This window comes from Artibeus jamaicensis, unplaced genomic scaffold, assembly GCF_021234435.1.
Source record: "Artibeus jamaicensis isolate MK-2021 breed Jamaican fruit bat unplaced genomic scaffold, CSHL_Jam_final scaffold_1283, whole genome shotgun sequence".
NCBI classification, from domain to species: domain Eukaryota; kingdom Metazoa; phylum Chordata; class Mammalia; order Chiroptera; family Phyllostomidae; genus Artibeus; species Artibeus jamaicensis.
This window is the reverse complement of record NW_026522028.1, coordinates 18,077,909-18,092,998: the sequence shown is the minus strand read 5'-3', so window position 1 is coordinate 18,092,998 and position 15,090 is coordinate 18,077,909. Positions and strand designations below refer to the sequence as shown.

Here is a 15,090-nt window from a genome sequence, read left to right as displayed (position 1 = left end):
ATTTTGTTCATTGTAAAATTTTAAAATTTGATTTCTAAAGAAATATTGCATTAAAGCCCTGACTGGTGTGGCTCAGCTAGTGGGCTGATGTCCTGCAAAGGGAAAGGTTGTTTGTTCGAGTCCCTGTCAGTGCACATGCCTAGGATGTGGGTTTGCTGCCCAGTGGGGGCCCATAGGAGAATCAACCAATCAATGCTTCTCTCTCGCCTCCTTGTTTCTCTCCCTCTTTTTCTCCCTCCCTTCCCCTTCCTCTAAAAATAAATAAATACTTTAAAAAATATTGTACTAAAATATTACTGATGCATCCTCAAAACATTAAACAGAATTACCATGTAACCCAGCAATTCCACTCCTAGGCATATACACAGAAGAATTAAAAAAGAGATACTCAAACAAACATTTGCACATGAATGTTTATAATAACACTATTCATCACAGCGGAAAGGTGGAAACAACTCAAATGTCCATCAACAGATGAAGACATAAACAAATTGTGGGAGATACATACAATGGAATTTTATTCAGGTATTAAAAAAGGAATGAAGCACTAATACATAATACAACAAGGATGAACGTTGAACACATGATGCTAAATGAAAGAAGCCAGATACAAAAAGCCACAGATTATATGATTCCACTTATATGAAATATCCAGAATAGGCAAATCATAGAAATAGAAAGGGGTTCAGCAAGTTAATATGGGGTGGGAGGAGGTAGGGATGGGGAGTGAGTGCCATGCTAGTGAGTACGGAGATTTATTTTGGAGTGTTGGAAATGTTCCAGAAGTAGATACAGGTAGTGGTTGCACAACATTGTGAACGTACCTCATGCCACTGAGTTGTTTGCTTTAAAATGGTTAAATCTATGTTATGTGAATTTCACCTCAGTGAAAAAATATATATGCACTGATCTTGATTCCTGAGGTTTTTTTGTGCCCCCCTTAAATTCTGTGCCTGAGCAAGGGCTTTACTTGCCACCCCTCAGTCCTGGAGCTGTTTAAATTTCCTGTTAAGTAGAAATAAACAAGGTGAGAAATTTTAAACAGCTTGGGCCGCACCCAAGTCTGTGGTTGAGTTCCAGGTAACGGGATGACTCATTTTGGACTTAAAATTAATTACTGCATGTGCCCTGCCACCCTGCCCATACAGCACAGTGAAGGCTTCTCTGTCACTTCTTGGAATCTCAGTTCCTGGATTCTTGCTCACCATCTGACGTCAGGATACACCAGACAAAACAAGAATACACTTTCTCCCCAGTGAGGTTGTTGGAAAAAGTTTAATAGGCTACAGAAATCTGTGAGACTCCAAGGCTGCTTCTGCAGGAAAGAAGGAAAGTACCCCTTTGGTTCCGGTTCATGAAAGTACGTATTATTACATTCCCTTCAAGGCTTTCATCCCATGTTTGGCGGAGCGCAGTTTGGTGATTTCTTCATATACTTGCTTTATCTTGTTTTCCCTTACTTCAGAGCCTTAAAACCAAAAAAGAAAGGACTGTAAGTATCAGCAACATCAGAACCTGAATAATGTCAGTCTTTAAACTACTGCCAGGTAATATTTGCATCATTTTGGTTTGCTCCTAAAAGTCTCCATATTTGAGGCAAAGCTAAATAAATACAGATATGCTTTCCACAGGGAACATGAATATTTGGCCCCTAAGTGAAATACAGAGTTCACACTGGAGCAATCAACTGTTTACAAATTTTCCCAAAGCTGCTGTCCCTGCTAAAGAGAGCAGCTCATCCACTTCAAGGCCTCCCATAACCCTAAGGTCTGCCCAGGCACACTCGGCCTCTGAGCTGGAATGTCCTCAAACTAGCCATGCTGTCTTCTCTAATAGAGCTTAACAGAGAGGTGGGGAAAAGAAGCTGCCCTCAGAAGCCAAGCCAGTCTCTGCCCTCTCCCTGCAAAGAAATAAAATACTATTTTATTTGACATACATCCCAGGAATCCTGTTTCCCATGAGTGACCTAGACCAGGGGCTAGCAAACTGTTTTTATAGATGGAGTTCTACTGGGACACAGCCACGTACATTCAGTTAAGTATTACCTGTGGCTGCTTTTCCTCTACAATGGCAAAATGCAGTAGCTGCCACAGACCCAGTGTGGCCTGCAAAGCCTACGGTATTTACTATCTGGCCCTTCAGAGGAAGTTTGCTGATCTCTGACTTAGGCTATTGGAACTCTAATTACTTCAGCCTCCAGGTATGCATTTACAGGTGTGCTTATAGATTTATTCCTGGCCTCAAGTGCATTCCATTCTTCCCATGCTAATTGCTTGCTTTCTCCGGTACATTCCAGTTTCCCAAAGGTACAGTTGGCTGTCAAGTCTATCCGGCTACCGCTGCCAGGCACATAGGATCCTGCTGCAGACAAGTCTTGGAGTGCTTGCTGCCTTCAACACCGAGATGAAAGCTTGTCCGTAAAACAAACAAGAACTTAAAGATTCCTTCTTACCTTCTCAGGCAGTGCCTGTGATTCCGAGTCACGTTTTACTTTCAGCTTATTTCCAACTCAGCTATCCTTGGCTCTGAAAAGCTGTCATCACTGGCATCGCTGTATCTATCGCTAGAGCAAAAAAGGAACTAATTTAGCAAGGTATTAAAAAAACCCAGATGATTATCCTATTTACAATCTAAATGCTTTCCATAATTAACCCCAACTCCTTCTTTTGTCAGAAGAATTTACATCTTGCTTTCATCCTAAATTGGAAGTAACTTATTCAGAAAATCTATAAAAGCATTTCAATTTAGATTAATTTTGTCATCTTCTGAAGACCACTAATCATTTCTAAACTTTTGACAAAAGCCTTATAAGCAGATTGCTTTTAACTCTCTTACAAACTGTCTGCTTTCTACTAGAAGTATTATGTTAATAATTTAAGTTAAAAGGAGAGCCCGAGCTGATGGGCCCATTTATTTTCTGTGAATCTACTCTTATTCTGAGCCCAAATCACAGTCCTTCTGAGGTTAAGCATCACTCAGTCCTATCCCTTCTGATATCAGTTTGCTCTCAAATGCAATAGCAGCACAAAATAGTAACTGGACACTCACAGTTTTTTCATTTTTTACCCGTCCGATGACAACTGCTTCCTTTAGCAACACGAAAGGACTACAGCACAATGAGAATAGCTGCACAACCCTTGATAACATTAGTTGAACACTCTCCTTCTTGTTCAGCGGCACGCTGGGTTTTGCCTCTGTGTTCGAGGACCACAGCAGCCCCCTAGATAGATAGCTCCAGTGTGGAGGAGCTGGTCACCCACAGTCAGCAAACTCCATGAGGATACCGAACTTGGTGGTCATTAAAACTAAGACATGGCCCTGGCTGGTGTAGCTCAGTGGATTGAGTGCGGGCCTGCGAACCAGACAATCGTGGTTCGATTCTTAGTCGGGGCACATGCCTGGGTTGCAAGCCGGTTCCCTGCAGGCCAGTTCCCAGCAGGAGACTCACGAAAGGCAACCACACGTTGATGTTTCTCTCCCTCTCTCCTTCCCTTCCCCTCTAAAGATAAACAAATAAAATCTTAAAAAAAAAAACCTAAGACATGCTCGTTGGCTCAAGACCAGGAAACACCCAGTAGAACACATCAAATACATTAATGTACTTGGTAAACTTGTCTTGAAATCCTAGCTGCTTTTCAGCCCTGGCCAGTGCAGCTCAGTGGATTGAGTGTGAGCTGTGAACCAAAGGGTCTCTGGTTTGATTCCCAGTCAGGGCACATGGCTGGGTTGCAGGCCAGGTCCCCAGTGAGGGACATGTGAGAGGCAACCACACATGGATGTTTTTCTCCCTCTGTCTAAAAATAAATAAATAAAATCTTTTACAAAAATCCTATCTGCTTCAGGTCCTATTTTGACAATGATTTATAGGTCAGCAGCATGAAAGTTTCCCAGTCCAATAAACATCCTCGTGGCTCCATGGATTTGAGAAATAATTTGTACAACTATGCTATTTTCAAATTAGGAATTTCATGGGATGCTCCAACCACCTTAAGTTACATGGAATATTTAAAACAAGCCCAATGTCAATTCTAGAAATAATAGAATTAATACCTAAAACCTCACCAAAAGGTTATGAGGGCCAAAAGAGAATGTATAAAGGTGCTCTTGAAAACCATACAAAAATACATGCCGTTGCTATTCATGGAGGCTACATAGTCATAATACGGTACGTCTCAAAAAGTCATGGAAATACGAAGACGTCATGAAAACTGCCAAGTGCATGGTTTTCAGAATTGTTTCCTGTACAAACAATCTCCTACCCACATTAGCAAGTAAACTTGGGTGTGTCTGTTTCTAACTTAATGGTTCTCGTTTCCTGTCTTAATGGCTATCTGCCCCAAAGACTGCTGAAAGGGTGGCTTGGTTTGGGTTTACTCATCTCCAAGGCAAATGACTGGGTTCACTAACTTTCTTTCATATGTGTCAGGGCCTGGTGGTAAAGCAATCAAATAGACCTCAAACTCAAGAGCAGAACTGTCCAAAGAGGCTTTGCTGCTAAACTTGTCGATTTCATGGCATTCACATGTCAGCAAAACAAGTGCTAGAAGTCAACTATGAGTCCTGTCCCACATGTAGAACGGCAGGGCTTCCTGCATATTCAATAAAATGTGGGTGCTAGTCTGAGACACATGTGACTTAAGGGTTCATTTCTGTTTCACACAGAACAGACTTAAAGCAGCCCTAAGATATATTTATCTGGGTATATTTCACCAAATTTAAAATAGCTCGATCTTAAGACTAACCTTTGTTTTAAAATAATCTCTGTAAATACACATACACAGAGATTCTCAGTGAGGAGAGTTATTAGATAGTTGCGTCTTGCATGTTAAATTTTATGAAATGCCACAGAGTGTAGACCCATTCATATGTGTCCTGTGACATTTGAGAAGGGAAAAGTTTTAAACCTTCACTGTACAGTATAGTAGTCACGAGCCACAGTAGCTATCTAAATTGAAATCAATTAAAATTAAATAAAATTTAAAATTCCATTTCTCACTTGAACACATTGAGCCACACCTCAAAGTGCTCAATAGCCATGCGTGCTTGGTGACTGCCCTATGGAATGCTTCAAATTATAGAAAACTTGTCTCAATGCAGAAAGTTCTATTGGATAGCGCTGATTTAAAAATAAATAAATAATGATTTAAAAAATACAAACCCAAATCACCATGCAATCATCCTCCTGTAATGGGGTACAGAGCAGGGGTCCCCTGAAAATAGCAGAGAGTATCACCCACAATCCTTGACTGGGGAAGTGGATGATACAGCCTTTAAGAAAGTCTGCATAACAATAGCAAGTTAATGGCCATGCCTTTCCTGAAGGGATGAGGACTGCTGCCCAGAACAAAAGGTGTAGTGATTTCAAGAGCGTAGAGTGACTCATGAGGTAGCTATAGATGCAAGTGCCCCTGTGTCACAGGGAACTGTTGCCCTGACTAAAGATGGCAGCTGAAAGAAGATAAGGAGACGCAGGTGAACTAGCAAAAATGGCAGATGATAACTCATCAGAGGAGGGGCTGGATATGAGGTCATGCAGGAAGTTCCGGGCCCAGCATTTAAATGAGGGCAGGCTGAAAGAGTGAAGGAGAGAGACCCCCATAAAGAGATGAAGTCAGGAGTGAAGGAGAGAGACCCCCATGAACAGAAGAGGTTGCAGTGAGTGAGAGAGACACGACAATGCACCACGAGGTCTGGCAGGAGACAAGGCAGAAGGTCAGACTAGTGAAGGCTGCGGCAGACCTGGCGGAGCTGCAGGGACCTGCCTAACCAAGCACAGATTCATGGGAGATGCTTGGAGCTGAGCTGTGACCGGGAATGCTGAGTTGCAGACTTCTGCTTCTCTGAAGGACGTGCAGGGAAGCCACTCTCTTGGGACTGTGCCTGCCTGGACCCCAGCACAACCCAGTGGAACACGGCATGTGTTTCCCTGAACCACCGCATGGAGGCTGGGAAGAGCACGCCCCAGATCCTGAAGGAGAGAGATGCTGGGAGAGGATGGCGACTCTGAGACCCACAAGTGCACCTTCCGGAGGGCATGGAGGATCTGTTTGCACAGCGGGCTAAAGAACAGATAAGGGTATGGGGGACTTCTGGGCATGGTTCTGGCTTTTATAGCCTTGTGGGGAGCAAGGGAGGCTCTGGGTCTCCTTGGAGAGAAGGGCTCAGAGCAGGAGCGCTGTCAGTCCCACTGAGGTTGGAACCCTGTTAATAAAAACCTGTTCCCTTCAACACTAACTGTTGGGTCATGAGTCATGGTACCATGTGGCTGAGCCCCAGTTTGCTCAGTTACACTTCTTGTCACTCCCTAAAAAGAATTTTTTAAAGGTCTAGCTATCTACAGTTAAATAAGATCAGAGCAGATCTCTCTCATGTATTCATGTGCCTCCCAAATAATAGAGGCATTCTTTTTAAAAAGTTTTTCACTGTAGTATTTCTTACAAGACAAAATCAAAATCACCAGCAGCAAGGCATGAGAATTGCTATCCTTATAACCCTGGCTTGACTTAAAAGACTCAACATCAATGCTCTACACATGGTTCTTTGATAACCAAAGGCTTGTTGCAGTCAAGTTTGTTTGGCAAAGACTCCTGGTTCTTAATAAATTCCCAATATAAGAAAACATAAATTCCAAGGTACCAGGGCAAGGATACAGTAATGCCTCGTACATTCCACTTTTATGCTACCTTGGGGGCAGCCATTAAACTATTTCTTCTCCATTGACAGGAAGTGGTGGTTGGAATTAAAAAATTTTAATGGCATACTTAGGATTCCCAGCATGCATGAGTTCCTACAATACTTTACATCAAAATCCATTTCATGTGGGAAAAAGCATATTTTAAAACAGGTTGCCATGCACAGTTTTCCCCAAAGCATTGTTACTGCTGTACTTCCTTCCTTCTCAAAGAGCCCCTGGAAGCCATAAAATATAAGAGCAATGGAATAAAAACTTAGTATGCTTTGAATGAGCTTTGCATTGAATGAGTAAGTGGCAGAACACGAGGCTGGCAGGGCACAAAGAACCCAGTAGTGTATATCACTATTAACTCTGTTCCTGGCTGCCACCACATCATCAGCCTGCAGTGACCCACAATCAGTAAAAAGCACCTTTTAACCAACACTTAATGTTCGAGGGAAGGTGCACTCAAATGTGCTTTATTAGCAGAAAAAGTCTGAAGGTATGGAGTTGGAGCCAAACAATCACAGCGGGGGCGGGGGTGGGGGGAGGCGCTGTTTTAAAGGGTGTTTAAAAGAACCGTTACAAAAGGAAGCAAAAGGAAGTGTTTCCCAGTCACTTTTGCTTGAAATGTAACACAGGGGGAAAACAATACTTTCATACCCGTTTCGCGTTTGCAAAGCACCATCTCAACTGTTTCTCACAACAACCCTAAAGGACAAAGAGCCTGGCGCTTAGGAAGGGATGGGGGAAAATTACCCCGTAAGTGGCAAACCCAGAAATGAAGTCCATAGCACTCACTTTACTCATCTACACTGTCTGCACAGAAATAAAATACAGGGCCCGGCACAAATAATGCCCCTTTTTATTACAAAATCTTTTATTACAAAATCATAAGCAGGTAATTCTGTAACAAGACACTATCACACTCAAGCACAGCATAGGACATTTTAGGTGGAACACGCAAATTAAAACTATAAATTATGACACCCATATTATTACCCTACCAACCACATTCAAGCAGTTCTTTCTTCTGCCAGACCCTGTATTTGCGTCATAGATTGCAAGAATGGCCCTTGGCAACATCAATCATGTAGCCCAAAGGTTAAAAAAAAAAAAAAGCAAGGTGATTCCAAGTTTAAATACTGTTGGAAAATGCACGTCACATTCATGGAGGGGAAAAAGAATATCTTACTGTCCACATCAAAGACTAAGGGCCTCCCAAGGCAGGATGAGTATGGCTTAAAAGGAGAAATGCCTATCTATAATCAATGGAGGGGCCACTCCTACCTCCCAGGCACTCCCCCCCACCCCTCAGCAATGATTTGGGTAGACTCAAAGAATAACAGGCTATGTATTGGTGCCTAAGCACTTTAGGAATGTATATTAAGAGCCAAGAGACTAGTGTGAGTGGAGGCAAAGGCATTAATACTTTCTGGGGAGATCAGGGGACTGTGAGCTCTTCTCTAGGGATTTGTGTGCATTTTATCCTGTAATCAAGGGAAGTCACGGAGCGTTTTAAGCTCCAAGATAATGTAGGATAACCATTCTGCTGGCAAGAGATGGATTGAGAGGAGGAAAGCCGGAAGCAAAGACACCAGGCAGGCTTGGCAGTAGGCAAAAGATGAAGTAGACTGGGCCTAAGGCCAAGTTAATAAGTATAATAATAACACTTCCCATTTCATTTCCAACCATAGACCAGGCACTGTGATAAGTGCTTTACATTTAGTACAAAACTTAATCTTCATTACTCTCATGTGAAGTGGGTACTGTTATCATCCCCATTTTATAAGGAACCAGATGCAAAGAAGAAGAATGAGGTGACAGTCCCACCTCCAGAGCTCAGAGGCCCAGGCCATGCCCCTTGCAGCATGGCAGATAACATGAGGCGTGCAGGTGAATTCCAACACCCCAGTTCTCCAGGTCCTGCTGACTATAAGCAAGGGAGAGGAGGATGGGGGAATCTTAGCTTACTCATGTGTGCATGATGTGGATGGTGGTACCACAGGCAGGAAGACATCTATCCTGATGTTAGTCATAACCCTGGGAGCCTGAGAGCAGCCATAGAAGAGAGAACAAGCTATAATGTGGTACTTCCCACACTGCTGGGGCTGTGCGCTCGCACATCAATGTCCTTTCTTAGCTGGAGTGTGTATCTGAGGACTCCTAGAAGGAGGTCATTGGATGGGGGGCTCTGGGGATATGAATACCAGGCAAAGACATTCAAATGGTACGTTTGGGCAGTTTTGCAGGAAGTGAGTCCACAGCTTTCATAACATTCTTGGAAGGTAATTTGTCAGCCTCCAAATGTAGAGAACCATTATATTACCTTCGGGATAGGGAATGTGTTCTTATTCTTCTAGCATTTGATTCTCTTCTGCCCAGCACTGTGGCTGGGATAAAGTAAACGTTACTACATGTGGTGCATTGAGGGAATGCTGAAGTATGCAGCTGTGAAACATTATGAGCGTTATGCCACTTGGAAAAATGCACACAAGGTGTTAAGCTCAAAAGACAGGCTTTTGCAATTAATAAAGAATCTGTGGTGAGACTTGTATATGAATATCCTGTTTCCCCACAACCTTTGGTCCAATGGTTTTGTCATCCATCGATGATATTTATTTGGCTCACTGTTACTTCAGGGTTGCTTCTGTGTTTTCAATTGGCCTTTAAAAACATTTTCAGAGTAGCAATATGGAATTTTTTTAATGTAATGTGCTATGATTTAATACTGCCATTATTTTTTTGATGTTCAAATTGTCCAAAAATGAGGCCAGCAGGAGCCCTATCAGACTGACTTCTGTGACCTTATACAAAACTTCCTCATTTTTTTTTTTTTAGCCTTGTTTTCCTTTAAGTCTAGCAATATATTCCAGCCTCACCTTGTACTTTCCCTGCCCAAGTCCTGGATTTAATCATTACTTCCAGGAGCCCTAGTTTATTTCACTGGTGGATGGTATATGGAGTTGCTCACTCTCTTAAGTATGTAGAATTCCCATAAGTATGTACAGATCTGTCCATAAAGTATCCAGCCATGTACTATGAAAAATAGAGACGTTTCTTGCAGAAGATACAAGATGCAGGAAACATTGTACATAGGACAATGATGCCTCAGTCCCACTCAAAATAGTCATCTTGGGAACTTCACACAGTTCTCCCAATCACCATCAGCTGCCCCATTGGATGTTCCTGAATCTCACTGATGGTCTGAAATCTTGTCCCTTTCAAAGGTGATTTTAGTTTAAGGAAAAGCCAGAAGTCACAGGGCACCAAATCTGGCCTATGAGGGGCTGAGTCACCTGAGTGATATCAGGTTTCACCAAAAAACTCTGCACGAGCTGTGATGCATGAGTGGGCACGTTGTCGTGATGAAGCTGCCAATCACCAGTTGCCCACAGCTGTGGCCTTCTGAATCATCTGAATAGTTTCCATGGAGGAATGTTCAAGCTTAACACAAAATTGGATGCAGATTTATTGCTCTACTCACTCAGTCATTTTGAATGCAACGGCCACATAGTACACATGCTCACTCAATGGCATCTACCTCCCCCACTGACTAGTACAGTAAAGTCATCATTGTTCACACATGTGTATTCCAATCCATTCTCCTTTGGCTGGCTTCCAGGTTACATTGATGGGGCACAAACCATTCTCTTTACATTAACAATGGTTGGACTTTTTCCAAACAGACCTCATATGTAATTACATTTGGTTATTTTCTGTTATTAGTCTGCTTCATGTTGATTTACTTATTACACCACCCAAAAGAACCTTGCAGGATAGAGGAAAGTTTCTTACCCCGCACAATAACCAAATGAACCTTGAGTGAATCATTATTTATGTTTTTATTTTTAAAAAAGCTAAAAAAGACATTTGGGGTAAGTGGATGGATTTAAATATGAACTGGATATTAAATGATGCCATTGAATGTTAATTTTCTTATTCTGATAATGATATTGCATTTATGTGAGAAAATGTCTTTAATTTTATAAGTATTTAGGGGTGAAGTGCTACAATGTTTTACAACTTAATATAAGTGATCCAGAAATAAATTTCTACACATATGCACAGAGAAGCAAATGTGGTAAAGTGGTAACAATTGACGAATCCAGGTGAAAGATATAAAACCGTTCATTTTACTATTCTTTCATCTTTCCTCTAAGTTTGAAAGTTTTCAAAATAAAAGAATTGAAAAAATATATATACCCACATACACTCACTATTATGATTGCAACCGTTAAGAGTAATATATGCACAGAAAGACTGGAAGGAAATACTCAAAAAATGAGTACAATTACTGTGTTAAGCTGGTGGGTTTGTGGGTCCTCTTTTTTTTTAAGATTTTATTTCTTCATCTTTAGAGGGGAAGGGAAGGAGAGAGGGAGAGAAATATCAATGTATGGTTGCCTCTTGTGTGTCCCCTGCTGGGAACTGGCCTGCAACCCAGGCATGTGCCCTGACTGGGAATTGAACCTTGACCCTTTGGTTCACAGGCCTACCCTCAATCCACTGAGCTACACCAGAGGGCTGGGTCCTCTTTTAAAAAATATTTATTTTGTTAGAGAGAGGGGAAGGGAGAGAGAAAGAAAAAGAAAAAGAGAGAAACATTGATATGAGGGAGAAACATTCATTGGTTGCCTCTTGTATGTGCTCAGATCAGGAAGTGAACCAGCAACCCAGACAGTTGCCCCGACAGGACAACACCCAGCCAAGCCACACCCGTTAGAGCAATGAGTCTTCATTTTCCAAACTTTCTGCAATGTTACAACTAGAATTCAACAGAAAATACAATCTTCCGAGGCTGGAAGCTAGCACGTCGCTTAAAAGTTATATCCAAATAGTCATCAAAGAGATGGCAAACACAATGGTGAATGAAACGGGTGCCTTCTCTCCCTGACTGCTGCCAGGATTCAAAGTTAAAAGTTGAGCGAGAAGGGCAAGCACTAAGGAGAGAATGAGGTTAGATCCCAGGAGCACACAAGAGATCAGGAAGTGGAACTGGCTCTGGTTATGTACTTCCTCTAAGGACCCTCTGGTTATAAAGTACTTTCAACTTCTCAGTTGGGTCTGAAATGATCAAGCAAATATAAGTAACTTCCCTTCCATTGTTTCTGCACCAGCCTGCCTCCTGATTCAGCACAAAAAGACGATTTCTCTGCACAAGAGAGAGTATACGGTAGGTGGAGACATAGAATTCAAGATCCTGAAATATAGGATGAAATGCTACTCAGATGTCTTAAGATGTCAATTTTATACTTTCAACACGTTGCCCCAAAGAGCTGCATTTCTATGAACTACTGACTGAACCCCATGTAAGTTCTTGCTATCCGACATAGCACAAGTGCCATCTAAGCAAGTGAGTTTCCCTGTGGCCTGACAAAGGGGCATGATAAATGCCAGCATGACAAAAACTGGAAGTTGTTTCTAAACTTGGTGTGTGGCAATTGTGCCTAAGAACCTTGCAGGGCAGTCCCAGACATACATGTGCTGAAAAACAACCTCTGAACTTCAGCCTCTGATCCCTCCTTGGTTTCCAACCACTCTGATCCCTGAAATTCTGGACAGGGATCATGTGCTTGTTTCTAGACACCAAACAACTCACGATTACAAGCACCTTTTATTACACGGTGGGGCAAAAGTAGGTTTACAGTTGTTTGTATGGACAATTATATAATAATTAATAAATAATAATACAAAAATAAACTCTGCTTTGCATACTCACAACTGTAAACCTCCTTTTGTCACACCTTGCATATTTAGTATGTCTCCTAAATTGTTTTTCTTACAATTACATGAAATTGTCTCATTCCATTACATTCAGAGGCTAGCAGGGCCATGCAAATTTGTGTTTACATTTTATATATGAGGCGAATTATGTTTAGACACCAGGGGAGAAAAATTAGCAAAGAATCACAATGATTTCTTTAATGGATGATAATTTCCCACTGGGTTTAGTTAGCCTAGAAATAGTTTCTTAGATTCGTGCAAAAAAGTTAACATATAATTGCCCTGACTGGCATAGCTCAGTGGATTGAGCTCGGGCCTGCAAACCACATGATCGAGGTTCGATTCCCAGTCAGGGCACATGCCTGGGTTGCAGGCCAGGTCCCAACAGGGGACTCACTAGAGGCAACCATACATTGATATTTCTCTCCCTCTCTCCTTCCCTTCCCCTCTAAAGATAAATACATAATTTTTAAAAAGAGAGTTAACATAGCAGGCCTGAGGCTGCTATCTCTAGAAGGTTCTGCTTGCAGGGGAACTGGGGAACTTCACTTTCAGAATGTTTTCTCCATTACAAACTGATAAGGTAATTTCTCTGGGCCTCAGCTGTCTATACAAACAATGTGATTTGTGGTAAACATTTGCTTTCTTTGGGGGGAGTCTGGAATTTGAGTGGTTGCTAGGAAGAGAAAGCTCCCAGTAAAAACTCTGAACTTGGAGTCTCAAATGGGCTTCTCTGGGCAGGTACATCACACATAGGTTGCTGTGTTTTCACTGCTAGAGGGACAGTGAGCTCTGTGTGATATGTCGCAGGAGACAGGAGAACATAGGAAACCAGCAAACAGATTTCTCCAGACTCCACTTACACCTTTTTCCTTTACTGATCCAGCTGTGTATGCTCACTCCATCACTGTAACAAATTTTAGCTGTGAGTACAACTATATTCTGATTCCTTCCAGTGAATGGGTAGTCTTGAGTGACCTCCAAAACCCAGACTCTTAGTTTGATTTTGCATATAACTTTTGATTAGCTTGTTAGCCTAAAAACTATCCTGAAACTATTATGCATCTTAAACAGACTGCTAAAGTCTAAAACTGGGTGGAATAGTTTTAATCATTGCTGGCATTCTACACGTATGGGAGTAGCTGAAAATTTAGCTCACTAAGTCTAGATCCCAAAACTGTATCTGTAGTGCAACTTCCCAGGTACTAAAACATAAATGTTCTCCACAAGGCAGAATGCAGAGGTTATATAGCTCAGGTGGATTTGCTCAAAAGCAAGGATTGTTACATTCTGGGCTTTAAAGATGTTGGCTGCTCAAGTGCCATGCAGTTAAATATCATCAGCCACTTTCTGGGAAAGGAAGTCATTATTCTAGAGTTCATATTCCTTGTCACATTTGTTTAGGATTGATAACTGACAGTAATCTTCTTTGACAGAAATACAGTCCCAGCTCAGCTCCCATTACAGCCTGGCCATCAAAGCTATCATTTGCTGTTCAGTGGTCACTAATGCCGTGAAGTTGGGCACAGAGGAGTTGAAGTGCAAGGTTCCTCTGCAATCCTGGTGTCTGTCACTGGATTAATTCATGGTCACCAATCTTAGCTGAAAAAACCCCTGGAAAGGTATGTCAGGATTAGACTAGACTGCCCTGGCTGCTGTAGCTCAGTGGATTGATCGCGGGCCTGCGAACCAAACTACCCTGGTTCAATTCCCAGTCAGGGCACATGCCTAGGTTGCAGGCCAGTTCCCAACAAGGGACACAAGAGAGGCAACCACACATTGATGTTTCTCTCCCTCTCTCCTTCCCTTCCCCTCTAAAGATAAATAAATAAAATATTTTTAAAAATAATAAAAAAGATTAGACTAGACTGTATCCATCCTCCCTGCTATCCACATTTATTAATTGAATGGGTGATTTTAAAAAAACCCTGTGACCTAGGGAGTCGGGGAGACAGAGATAAATAAGATGCTGGCTGCTCTTAAGGAATGCAGCGGTGTGTGCCTAATACACAGGCATTCTCTGACAGCCATGGAAGTGTGTTAGTCAGTTGTAATTCTAATATCAGCATGGAAGTTTCGTTAAAAGTTTTTCCTTCTCTCTGAGACATACTGCGTTTTGCTCAGGAGTCACTAGCAAGCAGTCACTTTTCTCAGAGACTACCAGTGAGCTTTACAAAGAGACCACGCCAGCCCCATGCGAGAATCAGCAAGCAGGCCAGCACACGGGTGGCAGGCCACAAACCCAGATACCATTCGTTTATTAGTTGATGCTGGCAAACAATCAAATAATTAAGCACGAATTATTACATGTAAGTTATTTCTCCCAGCCATCTAACTTGCTCCACTGTTACCCTCCTTTCACGTGTGATCACTGAAATAGTGCAGAGAGTAAAGTGGCTGAGAAGGGTCACAGCACACATTCAACATGGGAACACGCTGGCATCTCCAATCTGCTGCAGAAGCCGTGTAGCCTCGGAACACAGGAAGCAGCCTGCTCCTCACAGCAGGCCAGACTCCAGCTCCATGGGGCACAGCAGGAAAACGAGTGCACCGGTTCAAGAGCGCAGGCAGTGATCATTAATTCAGTAAAGACACCTGACATGCAAAGTATATAAAGCTGTTCCCATATGAACACATAATTGAACAAAATGCTGGGGAAACGTTAGCTTCTCTTAGCAGGTGATGTCGAA

The 15,090-nt window shown here is 42.2% G+C and overlaps 1 protein-coding gene across 1 annotated transcript in view; it reads right to left on the bottom strand.

The window, feature by feature from the left end:
• Nucleotides 1–1,256: 1,256 nt before the first annotated feature.
• CTPS2 (CTP synthase 2) overlaps nucleotides 1,257–15,090 on the bottom strand; it is a 100,924-nt gene continuing 87,090 nt past the window's right edge. The window contains exons 18-19 of the mRNA XM_037157461.2: nucleotides 2,453–2,563; nucleotides 1,257–1,468 (exon numbers count right to left, since the gene is read on the bottom strand). Of these exons, the coding sequence (XP_037013356.2) occupies nucleotides 2,494–2,563 (70 nt within the window). The 3' untranslated portion in view covers nucleotides 1,257–1,468; nucleotides 2,453–2,493. The remainder of the gene's footprint in view (nucleotides 1,469–2,452; nucleotides 2,564–15,090) is intronic.